Here is a 22,044-nt window from a genome sequence, read left to right as displayed (position 1 = left end):
GGGGCAAGTGTTGACGTCACAGAGGGGGCGGGACAATATATGACGTCACAGAGGGGGGCGGAACAAGATATGACGTCATATAGGAGGCATGGCAATATATGACGTCATATAGGGGCGGGGAAAGAAATGACGTCACAGAGGGGGTGGGGCAAGAGTTGACGTCGCAGAGGGTTGGGGCAAAAGATGACGTCACAGAGGGAGCGGGGCAATATATGACGTCACAGGGTTAGGTGGGAGTGTCAAGAGGAGGACAAAGTAGAACGAATGTATTTTGGCGAAAATTCCTCTATATGCAATTAAAAAATCTCTATACACAAAAAAAGGCCAACCAAGTTACTCTAATGTTTAGTAAAAACAGAAGCTTTGCGTAATCTTGAAAAGTGATTCAATTAGCGTGACCTCAGGAAGACAAAGGAAAAAATGTATCTACACATATTCAAAGATATTTACACATATTCAGTGTTGTGGGAAGAACCTCTCTTTGACTTCAGAACTACTGCACTCACCTAACCTAACCTTCTACCATGGCACGTGCAATATGTGGACAAAAATTGCATCTATATATACCAGGGGCTTTTCCCCTTTACCAGCGAGGTAGCCAAAGTCAAAAGATATTTATCCACCCCCACCCATTCCACTCCCACCCACCACCCTTTCCACCTTCTCATCTTAGCTTCTCGTGGATGACGGGTCATCCCTGTATCCCGCCCACTTCCCTGGGTTAGAAGCAATGCAGTAAGAAACAGCACACCCACAGCAAGTCCGCATGTAGAAAAAGTAGCAGACGGGGAGAAATCCCTTCGGGCTGCGTCAAAATATCGTTTATATATAACCATTTCCTAACGCCACTAACCCTCACCCACTCCCTCCCTTGTATCACAAAGAGGACAAAAAAAATAAAATAATAATAATAATAATAAAGGGTTACCCGAATTGCACTGGGAAAGGGTCCAAAGGTAGGGAAAGGGACCCAATGAGAAAAAATTATATTTTTGAATGAGTTCTATATCAACAAACCACGTTCGCATCAAGGCTATTATAATACAATTCCTAGATCGGTGAGGTTCATTCCCGTTTGCATGACGGCTGTTGTGATCGATCACCACAGGGTACCCACTTGTTCCCGTTGTGTGAGCTTGATGTTCTCCACCTTCTGCGGGCGGTCCTTGTGGAAGGTGAAGCCGTTGCGGTAACTCAGAGACCTCAGGAGCTCCATCGTGCTCTGGCTCCCGACCTTGGGCACGCGGTTGAACATCAACGTCAGCCGATGGTGGTGGCGAGTGTTGTTCAGCGACATCGGGTCTAACTGTCAGGACAGAGGAACAGAGTGAGTGACGAAAGCCCTTTCTTCGAGAACTTACATACATACATACATACATACATATACCAAAGGCTTTTTCCCCCTTACAAAGGAGGTAGCCTTGATCTATTTATTAACTCGTCTATTTGCCTATTTAACTGTTTGGTATGCTTTTAGAGAAGAAAGAGATTGTGTTGATTTTTATTTATTTATTTATTTATTTATTTATTTATTTATTTATTTATTTATTTATTTTATTTATTTTTTTGTTTTTGCAGAGAGACAGGTTTGTGGGGAGCCTTTCTGATCTATTTGTTGTTCGTCTTTTTGTTTGTTAACTCTTTGTTGCGGTTTCAGGGAAGAAAGAGGTGTTGAACAGGTGTTTTTGTAGAGAGACAAGTGTGTGGGGAATATTTAGAAAAATATAAAGATATGGTCTGAGTGTTTGTGGATTAAGAGATGAGTTACAGGGTAGACGAGGTTCAATGTGGAAGGCTGCTGAAACAATTGCATATCTTTTATGCTGAGAATATTGTGTGTGAGACTGGGTAGTAGTAAGACTGATTTCCGGGAAGATAGGACAGCGACAGGGATGCGTAATGTCACCATGGTTGTTTATTGTTTACATGATTGTCGTCAGAAGGGAGCGTTAGGTAAAGGTTTGGAAATCGTTGAAAAGTGTGGGAATGTATGATAATTAATTGAATCATCTGTTACTTGTGGACGATGCTTTATGAATGGCTGAATAATGAAAAGGAGTTGCATCGATTTGTGATGGAGCTGGGGAGAGTTTGTACACGACAAAGTTGCAGTCGGCAAGATCACTTACGAGTCCTGACGACAAGACGTACTTCAAGTAACTTATTCTGCCATAACACAAGACGATTTATTTTCTTTTACTTAGTAAGGGGAGGGAAGTGTTACATACACAATAAAGTGAAAATATATAAATTCTTCTTTTCATTTAAGTATACTTACGTGTGCATACTCTTCATCCCTGTAGACTTTATACCTATGTGGTTTACTGTGAGTTTCCTTCTCCTCCTCCTCCTCCTCCACCTCCACATGCCAAACGCTGTTTTCTTTCGGTGCCGATAGGGGCGCTGGCTGAGCTCCTGCAATGTTATTGTACAATCAATCAATCAAGCAATTAATCAATCAGTCAATCGGTCACTCCATTGGATCTACTGTGTTGCAAAGGACCTTCGGGAGCGGGAGTGGGAGTGGGAGTGGGAGTGGGGGTGGGGGAGTCTCATTCACGCTTCTTCACTCTCAACCACCCCGCGTCCGTCTCTTTATTAGAAGGATCTTACTAATTTATTTATTCCTTTATTTATTTATTTTTCTATTTATTCGTTTTTATCAAAATTATTCAACACCGTATTACCCTCTCTTGGTGTTGGTCTTCCTGCTATGACTCAGTTTCTTTAAATATAAGTGGGAAAAGGTTCTTTGATATGTACATATACATATACATACACATTTGCATATTAATATACATATGCATATACGTATACATATATACAGGTGCATATACGTACACATATATATTTGCATATAAATGTACACATACAGGTACAACATTTACATGTTCAAAAACATAACCATGTAGTATGCTTAGGACCAACTAAGGTAAAACTACATACACAGACATACACGACACACAAATTGTAAAGAATTTTTATATGTTTACATAGACACATCAATACATGAGTACATACAGAGTATTAAGTGCATACATATATATACACAACCTAACCAGAAATTATCCATTCATAATAGCTCCAACATGTATCTACAATTACAGTCCCTGAAACAAACATACAGACACACACACACACACACACACACACACACACACACACACACACACACACACACACACACACACACACACACACACACACACACACACACACATGCATGCACACACACACAAACGCACACAAACACACACACACAAACGCACACACACACACACCGTCATACGCGCGCGCGCACTCACACACATACACACAAACACACATTCGTACACACACACACACACATGCAGAGCACCCTATGTACCTGTATCGAGGGCAGTGTGCCGTTCCTCAATGCTGTTGGTCTCGTAGAGTTGGAGCTGCCCCTGGAGGTGGTTGGTGTGGATGAAGAGGAGGCAGGTGGAAGCCACGCTCAGAACCGCCAGCACCTCACTTACTCTGTCGGGTGAGGGGAGTAGATATATGAAGATGTTAGAAGAGAGACGGGTACATATATGAACAGTTACAATAATAAGTTATAATGGTGAGGTATGTCGGCCTTCAGATTCATAATGGGATTGGATGGAAAATATAGATTAAGTTCAGGTGATTATTATCGAAGTAGATGTTGAGGTTTTGAACTGTATTATGTTCGGTTGATTCGGTTGGGAGTTCATCACGTCCATTGACGACGTGGCAGGTGAAGTTGTTTCTGCCTACTTCCATGTTAAATCTACGTTCTGACAATTTAAGACCGTTGTTTCTCGTTTGGTTAGTATTTATTGTGAAAATATTTTCAAATTTTATGTTAACAAATTCCTTTAAAATCTACAAAAAATATTAAAACCTCCCAAGTTTCCGTTTTATTTGTTTTTATCTAATCGTTTATCTATTTACGAGTATCTATTAATCTATTAATGTATGTGTATATTAATTTATTTCCTATCCTTTTGAGAGAGGATAGGTTAAAACGCCTTAAGTAGTTTTCGTAACAATTGTTCCTTATATTTGATGTGAGTATTGTAGCTCGACGATGTACTCTGTCAAATATGTCAATGTCTTTGATGAAATTTGGGGAACATATGGAAAGAACTTATTCCAAGTGTGGCTGGACAAAAGTGATTTATATAATTGGTTGATAATACCTGAGTTTTTCTAAGTCAACCCCCCCCCCCTACTAATCCAAGAATCTTATTTGGTTCCTCACAGACAGAAACGCAATGCTTGCAAGGATCCCCTTTTTCTGTATTTCTTCTCTGCAAAGTCAAAATTCGTTTTGGCTTGATTCCTCAACCTTCCAATAGGTTAATAGAATAAATAGGTCAATAGAATATACACACAGAGATTACATACCCACAAACGGGCGATTTTATTCACTCAAGAGAAACGCCTTTCTCTCCCTCCTATTACCCCTTTCAGCGCGGGGTGCCGCCCTACACTGAACAAAACCAACTGGCAATTGACAGAACGAAATCTGCTGACTGCTTCATTGGAGTTGAGATTCTTCCTCCTCCTCCCTCCCTCCCTCCCTCCCTCCCTCGCGTCTTCCTCTGCCTCTGCGGGAAGGAGGAAGGGAAGAAGAAATGAAAGGAGAGGAAAACGAGAAAGAGAGGAGTAAAGGAAAATAATGGCTCCATGAAATAGAAGAAAGGGTAAAATAACCACAAAGAAGAGGAGGAGAAAGAGGAAGAAAGAGGCAGAGAGGAAGATGGAGGCGGAAGAGGAGAAAAGGAGATGGCAGAAGCGTTGGAGGAGGAGGAGGACGAGGAGTAAGACGAGGTGGAAGAAGAGAATGAGGAAGAGGAGTTGGTTTAAGGCGTCCTTTCAGTGGTCAATGGAGTAGGCACGTTTCTTTTTTTTTTCTTCAAACGTTACTTCAGGCAACTCGTGAACCGCCAAGTTATCAACCTCTGCCGTACACTCCTGCAAACTACACTGTCTCGTCTCTCCACCTTCGGGACTGTCTTCCACTTCCTCGCTTCCCATCTTGTGGCGTCCAGTGAGTAACTTCCTTCATCTCCCATCCTCCATTTTGGCTACCTGACCTCCCCAGTCCCATTTCCGCTCCTTTATCACCTCTGTAATATGTTTCGTTCCAGTCTGATCTTTTTTTTTACCCAACTTACCCCCTTCCTATCCCTCAGCGTTATTCCCGGCATTGACCTCTCCATTACTGTTGCCCTAAATTGATTTTGACACTTTCCAACTATTACATCCGTACAACATAGCTGGGATTATACAACATGCTGACTGCAAAGTCTAACACACACACACACACACATATATATATATATATATATATATATATATATGTGTGTGTATATATATCATATATATACATATATACATACTTTGCCAACCGTGTAATTAATGAATGGAATGAACTTCCTGCAGAGGCAGTGCAATGTAGTTCAATTCAAAGCATAAAGATTTAGATAAACACCTAAGCAAGATGCTGTAATGCCTGCCATTTATTTCATTTTATATTATTTATTTATTTGTTATTATTTGTCTGTTTATTTCCTTGATTATCATTTGTTATTATTTGTCAGTTTATTATTATTTACTATTTACCTGTTTGTATTATTATTTAAATTTACCTATTAATTTACTTATTTTATGTATTATCATTTGTGTCATAATTTTTATTTATTTATTTATCATTACTATTTTTATTTTACTTATTTATTTTATTTATTTATTTTATTTTTATCATTAATTTATTTATTTTTGGCATCCGACCTAGTCATGGACCAAAAGGTCTCCTGTTGGTATGCTCCTCCTTTGTAATATATATATATATATATATATATATATATATATATATATATATATATATATATATATATATATATATATGTATATATATATAATTTGAGGATTTCTTTCGGATGAGGCGTCCTTCAGCGAGGACGTTCACACAAACTCCTTCGATTCCGCGGTTCATTAGCTTCCGTTGTGGTCGGCGCCTGGAGATTTCCTTAGGAAAAGATGGCCGGAGTTCACTGCGAATGGTCATCTAAAAAAAAAAAAGCGTTGACCGCACTCTGTTGTTGTTGTTGTTGTTGACATCTTTGCTTTTAGGTAGAGTCAATGACGTCATCTAAACGTATCTGGATCAGTGTGATCCTCTGTCACTGGTTCTGATCCATACCCGACGCCATTGCCTTCATTCCTGGAGCCTCAGATGTTAACATCAATTATGTCCAGTTTACAGTGGAAGGACGAAATGGACCAATCGTCTTTCTGAACAGGTTCATATGACGAGTAGGCAATTCAGAGTTCTTAATATACATGAAACTAATATTCTCCAACAAACTCCCTCTTTTGATAAGTAAATAAATTAATATATATATATATATATCTGTGGTGTGTGTGTGTGTGTGTGTGCGTGTGTGTGTGTGTGTGTGTGTGTGTGTGTGTGTGTGTGTGTGTGTGTGTGTGTGTGTGTGTGTGTGTGTGTGTGTGTGTGTGTGTGTGTGTGTGTGTGTGTGTGTGTGTGTGTATGTGTGTGTGTGTGTGTGTGTGTGTTTACCTAGTTGTATCTTACGGGAAGGGGAGCGCGCGCGCGCGTGTATGTGTGAAACTTGACGTGTGTGCGCTTGCGCCCAGGGAAGCTTTATTGTTCCCAATGTAATAGCCTGATCAATAAAAAGGATATAAACATATATTTAATTTGAAAGAAAATGTGCGAGTGCTCTCCCTTTGCTGTCTGAATGTATATATATCTCTTCCTCTCTAACTGCACCACTGTCATGCCAAGTGAACAAGCACGTCTATCTATAATGTAGATGTGTGAATCTCGAATGTGGGTTAGATTTCACCCAGGAAAGGTTTCTAACTTGGTCTCATTTTGATAGCTTGAGTTACTTGGTAATTACTGGACAAATGCCTCCTCCCCAATTGACAGATCATTACGCATTTGATCGGTGTCGAGGAAATTATTATTATTATAATTTTTCTATCAACGTTGATTGTATTGGTATGTGCGAACAATATGCACCTTATATGCTGGCACATACTTTTTAATGGTATACGAACCAGGTTATTATAGCAGATGTGTTCACCAAGCGAGCCACTTTGGAGACGCAGGCCGCTGTTTATTTGATGGGCCTGTGTGTGTGTGTGTGTGTGTGTGTGTGTGTGTGTGTGTGTGTGTGTGTGTGTGTGTGTGTGTGTGTGTGTGTGTGTGTGTGTGTGTTTGTGTGTGTGTGTGTGTTTGTGTGTGTGTGTGTGTGTGTGTGTGTGTGTGTGTGTGTGTGTGTGTGTGTGTGTGTGTGTGTGTGTGTGTGTGTGTGTGTGTGTGTTTGTATGTGTGTTTGTATGTGTGTTTGTGTGTGTGTGTGTGTGTGTGTGTGTGTGTGTGTGTGTGTGTGTGTGTGTGTGTGTGTGTGTGTGTGTGTGTGTGTGTGTGTGCGTGCGCGTCAAAAATGATTGGAACCAATGGGATTCACACTATAAAGGTCTTATGATTCAACTTAATGATTCAACTCAGCTTCTCCTCCACCTCTTCCTCCTCCTTGTCATCTTTCTCCTCTTCATAAGTAGTCATATAACGACAGATTAAATGGTATATTGAGCATATGTTCTACATTCCACTCCTTTTAGATTTGTCGGGCAGAGAGATAGATAGATAGATAGATAAATAGATAGATAGATAGATAGCGAGAGAGAGAGAGAGAGAGAGAGAGAGAGAATTGGAGGTGGTGGAGGAGAGCACGCATTGCATTACAAGATGAAGACCGGTGGGACCCAGTCGCAGTGATCGGTCGACTTAACGGACGCCCAAATGACTACAGGAGCAAAAACGGCTTAGGCAAGTCTACGGTAAGGAGAAAGCACATTCTTGGGAGCCTTTGGGTGTCAGGAGGCGGGCTGGACCAAGGACTGGGAGAGGTCTTGAAACCCCCAAACACCCAATCTTCCCGCCACCCTCATTTAATTGGGAAGTTCTTGCCAAGAAACGTGGTTTCGGCCTCTTCCTTTAAGAGGTCACACGATTTGATCTGACCTCATACCCCAGTGCAAGAGGAAGTATTAGTCACAAGTAACTCTCTCTCTCTCTCCATCTCTTTTTTTTTTTATGTACCGTTGATGCTAAAACAACATTGTCGTCTTCAGTGACTCTTCTGTTTAGCAGACTCTAGCCGGGTCAACATTACATAAGACTAGAGAGTCAGTTGGACCGTTATTTTTGTTTCAGTGGGTGAAGCTTTCACCCAAGCTATTTGTATCTGGCTTCGGAGGGATTTTCAGAGTTGAGTTGGGAAAGGAAAGGTCTGAGAATTATTTGGGAATATTTTGAGCAGGCGAGATTATCGGATGACATCGTTCTCATTAAAAAAAATATGAGACTTGCAAGATATGCTGAGTGATCCCAACAGTATCAAAATATGTTCAAAATATGAGGAAAATCAAAGTAATGTTCAAGTCAAAAGCTCAAAGTAAGAAATTATAATCGAATTTGGAGAGTATAGCCACTTTGGCCAAATGTTAAAACTGACTAAAGACCATAACCATAAAAGATGTATCGCATTTGGTTGCAAACTGTTTGGTAAATAAAAAAAATCATGAGAGGCTCTCCATCTATACATATACTCGTGGGACTTGGAAACTGAAAAAGGCCTTGAAAAAAAAACTAGGGATTGCACAGAGAAGAATGGAAAGATCAGAGTTAAGAATAACGATAAAAGACAGGACGAGGACAAATTGGGCGGGAGAGAGAGAGAGCAGACTGGAGCGGAGGCGATAAAAGAATAAAAACAGGAATGGGCAGGTCAGGTAGCCTAAAGGGAGGATGGGAGACGGAGCAAGTGTGTCACAGTGTAGATGCCTCGAGATGGGAAACGTGGAAGAGGGAGACCATAACGAAGAGGAAAGATGAGAGGAAGTTTGCAGGAGTGACGTGGCAGATGCTGATTTGGTCATGCGACTCACGAAAAATGTTGCGTGAGGCCTTTGTTCAATAGTAAGCTCTAGTTGTTTGGACAAAACTTTGTTTCTGAACATCTCCATATTTTCCTCATTTCATCAACTGTTATGATAGTTGTGTCAAATTTATTACTTTAAACAGGTCAAATGAGCAAATGTTTTTGCTTGCGTTGAAAATATCATTATTGATCAACTAGTATCCCAAGTGGTATTAAAATAATCCGTATACGGCGTTACATCATACGAAAATTCCGTCGAAATTCAGTGAGCACTTCCAGAAAGTGCTTGCATTGAACATCTTAAGTGAAAGCAGGGACGACATTCTTCTTCTTCTTCCTCTTCTTCTTCTTCTTCCGGGAAGGAAACGTTCTTGTGGAGTAAAAAAAAACACAAGTCGAACACCATCTGCTGTTTGATCTTTCTATTTGAACAAAACGGCTTCTGAACATTTATTCTCGTTTAATTACACTTGTGGGAAACAGGTAATTCCTTACGAGCCTCCTGTCGACGTATGTCTATTTCCTTGCCTCGAGGGAAAATTCCTACTGCTATATACACGTGGTCTCTCCCTTTTTCCATCAATGGGACAAGTCTATCAAATCCGTGGTTGTATGCAAATCGCTAAATCTGTGGACGCAAAGCCTCGGGGGGCCAGGAAAGGATTTTTTTTCCGGGATAAGAATGCCTATAGAGGCTTTGTGGCCGACAGGGATGTACCTCAACTGGCGCCTGGAACAAAATTAATGACCGTAGCTGTAATATATATATATATATATATATATATATATATATATATATATATATATATATATATATATATATATATATATATATATATATATATAAATTTGCGGATGTTTTCCATTTTTGAAATGCTAGTGTCAGAAACAGGATGTTAAAAAGTATGTTAACATTACATATATATAATAATCAATGTATGTTATGTATGTTAAAAATATATAATCAATGTACTTAAAATGTTAAAATATATATAATCAATATACTTAAAATATGTTAAAATATATATAATCAATATAACTTATGTATGTTAAAAGAGTATGTTAAAAATATATATATATATATAATCAATCAATGTACACTCTAAGCTATGATTAAAGGACATGATACTTGGAAACTAATAAAATCAATGCAGACAAAGCTATGGAATGAGCACAGAGAAGAATGGAGGAATCAGCTGGAAGACGGCAAGTTCAAGTTGGGTGAGGGAGGGCAGAAAACAAAGATTTTTTTTTTTTATGAGCTGTTCCAGAGCTTCTATCCTTGGCGTCGAAGAGTTGCAATCACAGAAATAGTGAAGGAGAGATAAGAATATAAGAATGAAGGAGACTCCAAGAGACCATAAGGCCTACACTAGGCAGTACCATTAAGGTGATTAATATATCGTGGGGATGATATAATTTAAAGCGATTAACATTTTTCTTCGAGTGGCCCTCAGTCTCCGATTAGACAAGAATGCTGCGTGACTGGTCCTTAGGGGGTGTCACCACATGTTCTTGAATCACGCTCCAGAACGGAGTGGTGAATAGTTTGCAACCTGGACGCTCGTTTGAGATCCTGTCCACTTGAATAGAATTATTTTGCTCGCCACCAGGCAATTTTCTTCAGGTAATTGGACCTTGCCCACTCTTCCCAGTGATCATATCTCCTGTCAGGCGATTTTATTCAGAAACAGGATTGGATCCTGGTAGGGGGAGTCTCACACTTGGAAAAGGAGGAGGAGGAGGAGGAGGAGGAGGAGGACGAAAGGTAGGAGGAGGAGGACGAAGGGTAGGAGGAGGAGGAGAGGAAAGTGGATTTTGTGTTGATCCACATGGAGGTTATGAATCGTGGAGAGAGGGGGGAGGGGGGAGGGGGACAATTTTCCGCGTGCGCTTTCTCCAGTTCTTCAACCATGACCACGCCATCTGCACTCGCTCCCTCTCTCTCTTCCTCTGTTCTCCTTCCTCTATGTGGTGTCTGTTGCCAGGAGTGATCAACGTGGTGTTGTTTTGTTTTCTTGTTTTGGTACCCCATTGACAGGTGACGTCGATTCTTGTGTGTCTTAGCTGTGTTTTTTTTTTTCATTTTCTATCTTTTATTTCATTTCTATCAATTTATTTATTTTTTGTTTGTGGGTTCTTTATTCAACGTGCAGGTTATTGACCCCGAAAGTCAATTTTGTTTATTATGTACTTGTGTGTTTCAATAATGGATTCTGAGGTGCTGGCGCTCTAGTTTGGAGTATTTGTGAGTAATGAGCTCAATTTTTTTTGGGGGGTGGGGGTGGGGGCGGGGGGGGGTGTCTCCTGTGGGTTGTGGTTACGTTACGTGGTTTGATGGCAACGCGAGTTTAAGATCTCATGTGGAGAAATTTGTGTCAAGTCACTTCCACAATTTGTCTATAGGAAAGAGTTGTGTCTCAGAGCGTATATGGTTCGATGATGATTTATTGCTATGACGTGCTTTCATTCTTGAAACTTTCTTTCGTATTGTATATTTATTCATCTATTCATTTATTCATCTATTTATCTTATTTACTTATCTATTTATTCATTTATTATTTTTTCTTTATACTTACTGTAGGAAACCTAGCTGGAGAAACATTGATTATTATGTCCTTCATTTTCTTTACCTCGAACGATAAGCATTTTCTTTCTCTTTTTCAAATCCTGAACTCACAACTATTCATAAAAGTTCATTTTGTTATTGGCTTTATTTGCAAAGATGTTCTACATGTTGAACAAATTCACTGAGACGTGAATCAGTCACCATGAGATCCTATCCCCACAAGATGAATAAAATCGTCTGATGACAGCTAGACCAGGGGCAAAGAAGTCTATGAAACTTTCATTAAAGTAATACCAATACTGTGTCTGCGGTCTTACATGGTCTGACTTGAGGTCTTTGTGAAATCTTCCAGAGTGTGATGTAGACTGGCAAAAAACCCATTTTCTAATAAAGGAACATTCGTTTGAGGAAGAGAGAGTGAGGGAAAGACAGAAGAGTGATGGAGGAGGAAGAGGAGGAGAGGAAGAGGAAGAAGATGAAGAAAAATTGGATTCAGATACTATTCTTCTAATAACAAATCGTCCAAAGCAAACTGTACTGGCATTATCTGTTTAAAGATATATATGAAATTGACAACGTCGCTTGTTGGAACGTAGGCTCACTGTCCACGAAGTAAAGATACATATTCTGAATTGCCCAAGACGCGGTCAGGGGCTCTGCGGAACAGTTGAAGGTAAATTGTTTGTTATAAAGTTGAAAACAAGAAAGTAAACAGATAAATGAATAAACAAATAAAATGCTAACAATAATAATAATGATAATAATAATAATGATGATGATGATAATGATAATAAAAATGATGGTATAAATGATAATAATAATGACAATATAAACAATAAAAATATTATTATTATCAATATTAATGATAATAATAATAATAATAATAATAATAATAATAATAATAATAATGATAATAATAATACTAATAATATTAATAATATTAATAATAATAATAATAATAATAATAATGATAATAATAATACTAATAATATTAATAATATTAATAATAATAATAATAATAATAATAATAATAATAATAATAATAATAATAATAATAATAATAATAATAATAATAATAATAATAATAGTAATAATAATAATAATATCAATAAACTGGAAAGCATGTATTGTATTCTCTGTGCTTATAATCAAGCGATGATAGGGACACAGTTAACTACATATTTCAAAGTTCAACAAGAAAATATCTTTCAATCTGACTAATAACTAATAACAAGGTTACCAAAACTCCTCGTTAATTCTCTCGTTACCAAATACCTAAACGGATAAAAGGCGTTTAGCGTCCACCAGATTTAAACTTGATTGAGATTAACTCTTAACTGAAGGAGATCGTTTTTTCCTCTTTCTTTTGGAGGTCGTCAGGCAATTCCCTCTCTCTCTCTCTCTCTCTCTCTCTCTCTCTCTCTCTCTCTCTCTCTCTCTCTCTCTCTCTCTCTCTCTCTCTCTCTCTCATTCCAGCTGATGGTCCTAGGCAGTGATGCATGGAGTGTCCTTTTCCTGTTCCTCAACCGAGAATGTTTAAAAATCATTCTTTTGAAGTTCCGCTCAATGATACAGTTTTCCGAAATGATATGGCAGATTTACAAAATGGCGTCTCGCCTTGCAGAGAAAGTAATTTCGAATCTTGGGAGAAACGAAGCCGACGAAAGTGCTGTGAATGTGGACGCGCGTTACCAATTGGCCTCTCCTTTATGTCTCTTTTTCTGTATTTTTCTGTACTTATATTCTTGTAAAAAATTTCTTCAATAAATTTACCAGAAGATGCCTAAGGTATAGGCGAAACGTCGTTAAATGTTGTTTTTTATTTCCAAACATGGACTCGTTCGGAAATGTGATATTTTCTCTCCCTGCTTCAGAGAAGAAAATACTGAGGAAAATAGAAAGTCTTAAGAAGAAGATCACCAACGCAGAGTATGCAGTGGTTTTTAATAGAAAATGTGTATATATATATATATATATATATATCTGTATATATATATATACAGTATATATATGTATATATATATTAAAAAAGTGGAGCTACCAACAATGTAAAAAAAAAGTTAAATGCGTGGTTTTTAGGGAAGAAATAATATATATATATATATATATATATATATATATATGTGTGTGTGTGTGTGTGTACGTGTGTGTGTGCATATATAAATATGTATGTATGCCTTGTATATGTTCCTTATCTACTTATCCTTCATACATGTACACTCCACCGCAAGTTTTTCACTTTTCTTTATTTCCTTCCTTTTCTTACCCTCCTACGCCTCCTCCTACTCCTCCTCTTCCTCTTTTACACCATATTCTACATTTCTTCCTATCTCCTGTCGGCCACTTTGCCTCTTCCATGCTTGACGCCTTCCTCCCTATTCACTCCTTGTCGTTCTCCTTCCATTTCAAAATAGCATCTCCTCTTGGAGGGGGTTTACACGGTGATCATGTTCGACAACCAAATACCCCGTTCACACGTTCACACATCACTTTAAACACGTGTCTGTCGAACCGCGTTCGACGAACCGTTAGACCGTGTAAACCCCCTCTTACACTCCAAACCGCTTCATACTCTTTTCATAACAATTTAGTCAATGTTATCTTTTTCCACTTTTCGCACTCGATGTTGTAAGGATGAAAAGGATGATGATAATAATAATAATGATAATAATAATAATAATGATAATGATAATGATAATGATAATGATAATATTAATATTAATATTAATAATAATAATAATAATATGATAATAATAATAACAATAATAATAATAATGATGATAATATTAATAATAATAATGATAATAATAGTAATAACAAAGATAATACATAGATGCATACATATACCAAGGGCTTTTTCTCCCTCACAAGGGAGGTAGCCAAAGTCAAAGGCATAAATCCACTCCCACCCATTCCATCCCCACACACTCCACTCCCATTTACCAGCCCTTCCTCCCTCTTTTCTTGGGTCCTCCTGGATGACAGGTCATCCTTGCATCTTGTTCAATGCCCTGGGTTAGAATCAATGCAGCAAGACACAGCACATCCACAGCAAAATCGCCTCATTTAATCGGTGATCACTCCCCTGCGTCCCCGTCATGCATTAACATATTATTTCCACATAATCCCTCACCCCCGTCCCCCACCCACTCCCTTCCATGCATCACAGCATGGTCCATACACAACCATTCTCCACCCACGCCTATCTTCTGTCTTCTCCCTTCCTTCCTCAACAGACATTCCCCTCTTTCTAAACGCCCTTTTACCCCATCCATCCATCTCATCCTTGGTCGCCCCCACATGTTCACTCCTTCTACACCTCTTTTACTAATTTTTCTTCACCCATTCTTTCCATGTGTCCAAACCATCCAAATACTCTTTCATCAACCCTATGTTCCAACTCCGTTTCCACTCCCGCTCTCCTTCTCACCTCCTCGTTTCTCACTCTATCCAGCCTGGTAACCCCTACCATTATTCTCAGGCATTTCATCTCAAACACATTTAAACTCTTCTACTCTTATGTTCCATATTTCTGCCCCATACAGTGCTGTTGGCATAATCAACTCCCTCATACAATCTCCTTTTAGCATCCATTCCTAAATGTCTATTTCTCACCACACATTTTAATCCCCCAAGGCATTTACTTGCTTCACTCAGTCTGCAGTCTACCTCCACCTTCATTCTTCACTTTCCCGCCACATTCGCCCCCAAGTATCTAAAACTATCCATTTCCTCCAGCCTCTCTCCCTTAATACTTTCAATTTGCTGCCATCCTCTCTCCTTGTACATCTCATCACCTTTCTTTTACCCATATTTATCTTTACCTTCCTTCTTTCACACACCTTCCAAACTCCGTCACTATCTTCCTTATTCCCACCTCTGATCCTACTATAAGAGAAGTGTCGTCAGCAAACAACAACTGGCTCATCTCCCATTTTTAGTAATAATACTAATAATGATAATAATAGTAACAGTACTAATAATAATTATAATAACTAATAATAATGACAATAATAATAACAATAATAACAGTAATGATAAGAGTAATAATAATAATAATAATAATAATAATAATGATGATGATGATGATGATGATGATGATGATGATGATAATGATAGCGATAATAACAACAACGACAACATTAGCAATAATACGGATACGCTTGGTAAGTAAAATCATATCAACAATGATGATCACAGACTCGACCATTACAGAGGAATGTGTTTGTGCCAAAACCGTACGGCTCTCAGACATCCAGAGAGCACAAGATTTAAAACCAGCCTCCATCGCATTTAAACACACAATCTGTTAATCTGCGTTTGTAATCAATGTCCTGTGTTGAACCTAATGTATGTGCTCTCACTGCTAAATCTCAATCGTTCGGGTGATTATAATTATAACCATGAAAGTCAGTTCCAATAGTAATCAGTGATGTTCGTTGAAAAACTGGAAATCTATTCCTTACAATACATATATTTCTCTCAGCTGTACTAGAGCGTTTTATCAGTAGTTAACCCAGAATTAGCACGAATTATTTGTTCAATTACTATTATTTATGTATATGGTGCATTTCGAACGCTTGATAAAAATTGGAAACGTACAGACGCATTCAATATGGTGGTAGGAGTGAATTTTTTTTTTACAAGGATCTTTTTTCCATTCTGGGAGAAATTTACTAACATCCTGCACATGACGAGATGATAACACATAAATATATTTGCAATGATGATCGTCAGTGAAGCCACCTACGTTGCCAATGAACACCAGATAAGTTAATTTAATTCATACTTTCGTGATATGAAAAATTGGTTAAATTTGATGTAGTATAAGTTGTAAGATTACGAGAATACTAGTTTATCAGACGTAAAATTATGTAGCTTCTAATAATGAATACACAAAACGTCCCTGGACTCTGTGTACAGAAATATTTGAACCATCAAAGCTGAACGTAAAGGCTACCCATATTTCACTATCAACTTCCCCCAAAAAGTTTAAATGATTACTGACAACTGTTCCCAAACGAAATGCAGTTGGTATTCTCCCAAACAGTTCTAAAGGACGCAAAAAGAACAAATATATTTACGCCGAGTTAAAAAGAATAAAATAAAGTCGAACAATGAACTCATGTTGTGCAGAAGCTATAGGTGTCGTTGCCCGAGTCTTGTATGCGTTCGATTCCTCGTCCCATTGTCCTCCCATACAGTGACTACGTTTTAGTCCTTATTTTTATTAAAAAAAAATCTCGAATGAAGTGAACAATTTGTGTTCAGAATGAAATAAACGGTTATCGTAGTCGTTCGAATGCGATAATCCACTCAAGAACCGTTATATTTGATTGAAGTCGACGCCAGTCGTCATTCGAACGCGGCTGTGATTAACTGTTACGAGAGTCGTTGGGGACGAAGGTAAACATGAATCGAGGTCTTAAATCTAACATCAGCAGGGTTGTTGCTATGAACTGTACTCTGTCAGCCCTTTTGTCCTTGTGGAAATCAATCTTAGGGTGAATTATGACAATTCAGATGTGAAAAAGAAGGGAACACAAGTCGTAAATGAACGGGACTATAAGAAAACGGAAGTGGTGGTGTAGGAAGGTAGAATCGGAATGCGTATATAGGTTCCCTCAGGAGAGCTTAGGTTCTGAACCTTTTGACGATTCTACAACTTCGATAGACTGTACTATATGTCGCTAGACCTAATCAGCAATCCTATATATGGATATCAAGGAAATTTGTTAGAATATCGGTATTAGTTATATGATTTCTTTTCACTAATTCAAAGAAAAAGTCACTTAGAACTCCATATTACTAAGATGATAAGGTGTGTTAGTCAGTGGAAATAGTCAACTAGTCGCACTTGTCTAATGTAGCAGAGAACGGTGATTAGGAAATACAGACTATGAGATTAAGAAAAATATGTTATCGGGATGAATCGATAAGTAGGCATTGGTGACTACCAATTCCGTTGACAATCCGGGCACTTAGGGCAAAGGTGATGTCTCTGGTTGCGGCTAATCGTCTCTTGGTGTAAAATCACTCGAATTATACGTAAACAAAGCCAAGGATGGTTGGAGAGGGGCAGGTCGGCCCTAGATACGACATAGGGTGGATGTAGGCTAAAGTAGGTTTGGCGGTAGGGAGGGAGGGAAGGAGGGAGGGAGGGAGCAAAAGGAAGAAGATTAAGCCAGCGCGTCCTAGGAAGGTCTCGTTGGCCTAACGGGACTTTGGTGGAGAGGACGGGGGTGGAGGAGGAGGAGGTGGCGGTTTGTCTTCATCGGTCTCTCTCGCTCTCTTTGAGCATCAGCCACGCCTAGGCTCGATCCCTTCTTGCTCTGAGGAGCCTTCGCTTGTTCCTGCACCTTCTGTTGATCTTCTGCCATGTGGTGAACCCACAAATATTTCCATTATTTTCATCATTATCATCATTATTACAGTTATCTTTATCGGTACTATTGTCATTAATGTTGATATTATTATAATTTTCACTGTTATTCTATAGATGGGATATAAATTCATCAGAATCAGTACAGAGGAGAATGCCCACCACGATACATGGGATCAGAAATTTACCTTACGGGGGCTGGCTTAGAAACCTAATTTGCACTCTCTAGAAAGACGCAGAGTGCGGGGTGATCTAATAAAGATGTTCAAGTGGATCAAGGATTTTGACAAGGGTGATACGGATAAGCTCATCATATTAAGACAACAGGGTAGGACTCGCAGTATTATTATTACTTTTATCATCATCATTATTATTATCATTATCATAAAGGTCATCATAATTGGACATTAGCTTTGTTTTGTACAAAATGTCGCCGAGCTTTCTAGTTGTAAACTTTCGTGGACTGAAAGGAAATGACATTTATTCGTGGTTATTTGAAAGATCAATAATCTTAACCTTTTCTGTGACTGTCGCCGGAAAAAAATGATATTAAAAACAAAATCCATTCCCACCATTTACTCCACCCAACCATGAAAATAGAATATTCTTATTTATTTATTCAATTTTACCAACTTTTCCTGTCTTATGTCTTTAACATACAAATCTCACTTTCCTTCAAGGAAACCACAAAATGTGAATTATAATTTATTTTATTTAACCTTCTGAGTGCTGTTGTGTGTGATTCACCATGGTCTTGGATCACGTGTTGGACTCGTGATTGACAGCTATTTCCCTCCCGGAAGAGAGCAGAGAGTTCATATATGACCGATGTATGAGTAATGCTGTGACCTTACACGCACACACACACACACACACAACTCCCCGCCCACGAGAAATGGAGTAACGACTCGCAGCGCAGCGATACTAAAATTATTTCAGTCCTGGGTGGGATTGGAACTCGAACTGCCGTAGTGGCAGCCGGTAGCTCTAACCACTGCGCCACGAGGTGTGTGTGTGTGTGTGTGTGTGTGTGTGTGTGTGTGTGTGTGTGTGTGTGTGTGTGTGTGTGTGTGTGTGTTTATGTGTGTGTATGTATGTGTGTGTGTGTGTGTGTGTGTGTGTGTGTGTGTGTGTGTGTGTGTGTGTGTGTGTGTGTGTGTGTGTGTGTGTGTGTGTGTGTGGTTCTTCAACCATTCAAAAACGCCTGACGAGTCGCAATAGACAAGAGCAGGTGATTCACCCCAATAGGCGGATCAAAGATTGAAAGAGATTTTTATTCTTTCGAGACCTCACGACCTTCAGCAAAAAATATAATTTATATAGAATTCCATAGATAGATTAGAAATAATACATAGAATGAATATATTGATAAATGAATAAATGACGTCTCCCACACCAAATATATAAAGTGTGTCATCGGGTCGGGTCGGGTCGGGGAAGTTACCGGGTCGATCGACCCGCACCCACGCCTCCTCACGACCTACAAGGAGAACTCTGCCTTTTAGGCGAATGTACACACATACACACACACATACTCACGCACATACGCACACACACACACACACACACACACACACACACACACACACACACACACACACGATCAATTGGAGAGTAGGAGACGAAACCCAGCGTGTGTTGCTCCTTTCCAGTATACTACAATTGGGTAAAAAATATAGAAATAAAAAATTAAGAAATAAAATAAAATAAAAGAAACACATACACATGCACTTACACACACACACACACACACACACACATACACACACACACACACACACACGCACACACACACACACACACACACACACACACACACACACACACACACACATATATATATATATATATATATATGTATATATATATATATATGTATATATATGTATATGTATATATATATATACATATATATATGTATGTGTGTATATATTATATATATATATATATATATATATATATATATATGTGTGTGTGTGTGTGTGTGTGTGTGTGTGTGTGTGTGTGTGTGTGTGTGTGTGTGTGTGTGTGTGTGTGAGTGTGTACATACACACACCAATGACCTTCCCCTTTCCAAGGTGGCTTGCCATTCGGACGATGACCTCACCCACGGGGTCACTCCCGAAAAATGACGTCAAGGATTGTTATATGATTCACTTCTGCCCGGGAACGACAAAGGATGGACCGGGAGGCGGCCTGGAAGTTTGCCAGAGTTTAGAACATCTCTGGAATTAAGGGATAAATTTCCCCCTTTTTTAATGCAATTATCTCAGGGTATCAATAAACAGAGCGTAGATGACTTGCTATTCGTGTAATATACAAGAGAGAGAGAGAGAGAGAGAGAGAGAGAGAGAGAGAGAGAGAGAGAGAGAGAGAGAGAGAGAGAGAGAGAGAGAGAGAGAGAGAGAGAGAGAGAGAGAAAGGAATGTAGGCGCAGTTTCCGCTTTCCCCTCATCTCCTTCTGTGCCTTAACCGACCCCCCTCCACCCCCTCCCCACCCGTCCCCTCCCCAGCTTCTCTACATGGGCCGATTGGTAACACACTTTCCCTTAACCTCTCACCTTTCCCTTTGTTTTCTTTTTCTTTTTTCTTTTTCTTTTTACTATTTTCGTTATTGTTGGGATTAAAGTTATATCTGCCCTTCTCACTATTATCATTGTTGAGAAACACAGCTTGTTGGTGTCAGGAAAAATGGTGGAAGAAAATATCTAAATACATCATCAAAGGTGAGGCAGTCGACCCGGGAGAACAAAATGACGTCATCGCTTAATTACCGACATTTTGTTTTGTTTCTATTATCATCAAACACAAAAGGATTCTATTAAAAAGAGAAAGAAAAAGAAACACGAATCTGGCCAAAAACCCAGTTTGTTTAGTTTGTTCTCATGTGAACATAACTGAGTGTTCTTGTCGAGACCACAAGCAATCAGAAAAATTGGATCTAGGACATAAAACAGAATCGTAGACACCCTTCATGAGAACGGTTGCGACATTGCCATCGAAATATGAAAAATAATAACGACAATAATGACAACTAAATTAATAATGAAAATAATAAAAATAGTAATAATAATAATAATAACTAATATAATTAATCATAAAAATAACATTAATATTACCGACAATAAAGATACTAATAATATTAATAACAACAATAATGAAAATAGTAACAATAAAAAAACTAATACAATCAATAAAAAAATTGCCTTAATATTAACCACAATAAAAATAACAATAACATTAGTAACAATGATAACGAAAACAGTAACAGCGATTCCAGCAATCTTCGTCTCCTATTACCCTTGTTTCCACCCCCGCCCCATCCACCCTACCACCCCCTCCGCAATGTTTGTGGTTTGTCGCCCCATGGCTCGTTGGCGCCGCAGAGGCTTCGTACCTGCCGGTGCGTCGAAGTCTCCGCCGACGGGAGAGATTTCTTCGCCCGCTCGGTCCCATTCCCCAAATTCAGGTTCCTCGCAACGCGTGTTGAGCCGCATACTGTGTTAAGGCTCAGACCACGTTGAGGATCAGGCCATGTTGAGGGTCAGACCACTGATAGACCATGTTGATCAGACTATATTGAGGCTCAATTTTGAGTTTTTGACCATCTTGAGGATCAGACTATGTTAAGGCTCAGACCACGTTGAGGATCAGGCCATGTTGAGGATCAGATCACTGATACTCAGACTATGTTGATCAGACTATGTTAAGGCTCAGACCACGTTGAGGATCAGGCCATGTTGAGGATCAGACCATGTTGAGGATCAGACCACTGATACGCAGACCATTTTGATCAGATTATGTTGAGGCTCAGACCCATTTTGAGTTTCAGACCATGTTGATAATCAGACCATGTTGAGAATTAGACCACTGATACTCAGACCATGTTGATCAGAATATGTTGAGGCCCAGACCATTTTGAGTTTCTGACCATATTGAGGGTCAGACCATATTGAAGTTCAGACCACTGATACTCAGACCATGTTTATCAGACTACTCGTATGTTGAGGCTCCGACCATTTTGATTTTCATACCATATTGAGGGTCAGACCGTGTTGATAATCAGACCATGTTGAGGATCAGACCATGTTAGAGATCAGATCACGTTGAATTTCAGACAA

The 22,044-nt window shown here is 39.0% G+C and overlaps 1 protein-coding gene across 1 annotated transcript in view; it reads right to left on the bottom strand.

The window, feature by feature from the left end:
- pip (heparan sulfate 2-O-sulfotransferase pipe) overlaps positions 1-22,044 on the bottom strand; it is a 51,674-nt gene that overhangs the window by 10,095 nt on the left and 19,535 nt on the right. Inside the window, exons 2-4 of the mRNA XM_076194852.1 lie at positions 3,368-3,501; positions 2,279-2,415; positions 1,118-1,306 (exon numbers count right to left, since the gene is read on the bottom strand). Of these exons, the coding sequence (XP_076050967.1) occupies positions 1,118-1,306; positions 2,279-2,415; positions 3,368-3,501 (460 nt within the window). The remainder of the gene's footprint in view (positions 1-1,117; positions 1,307-2,278; positions 2,416-3,367; positions 3,502-22,044) is intronic.

The sequence above is a fragment of the Oratosquilla oratoria genome, chromosome 1 (assembly GCF_046742065.1).
Source record: "Oratosquilla oratoria isolate Oo_2021 chromosome 1, ASM4674206v1, whole genome shotgun sequence".
Lineage (NCBI taxonomy): Eukaryota > Metazoa > Arthropoda > Malacostraca > Stomatopoda > Squillidae > Oratosquilla > Oratosquilla oratoria.
Note: the sequence above shows the minus strand (reverse complement) of the source record. Positions and strands in the feature narration are given on the sequence as shown.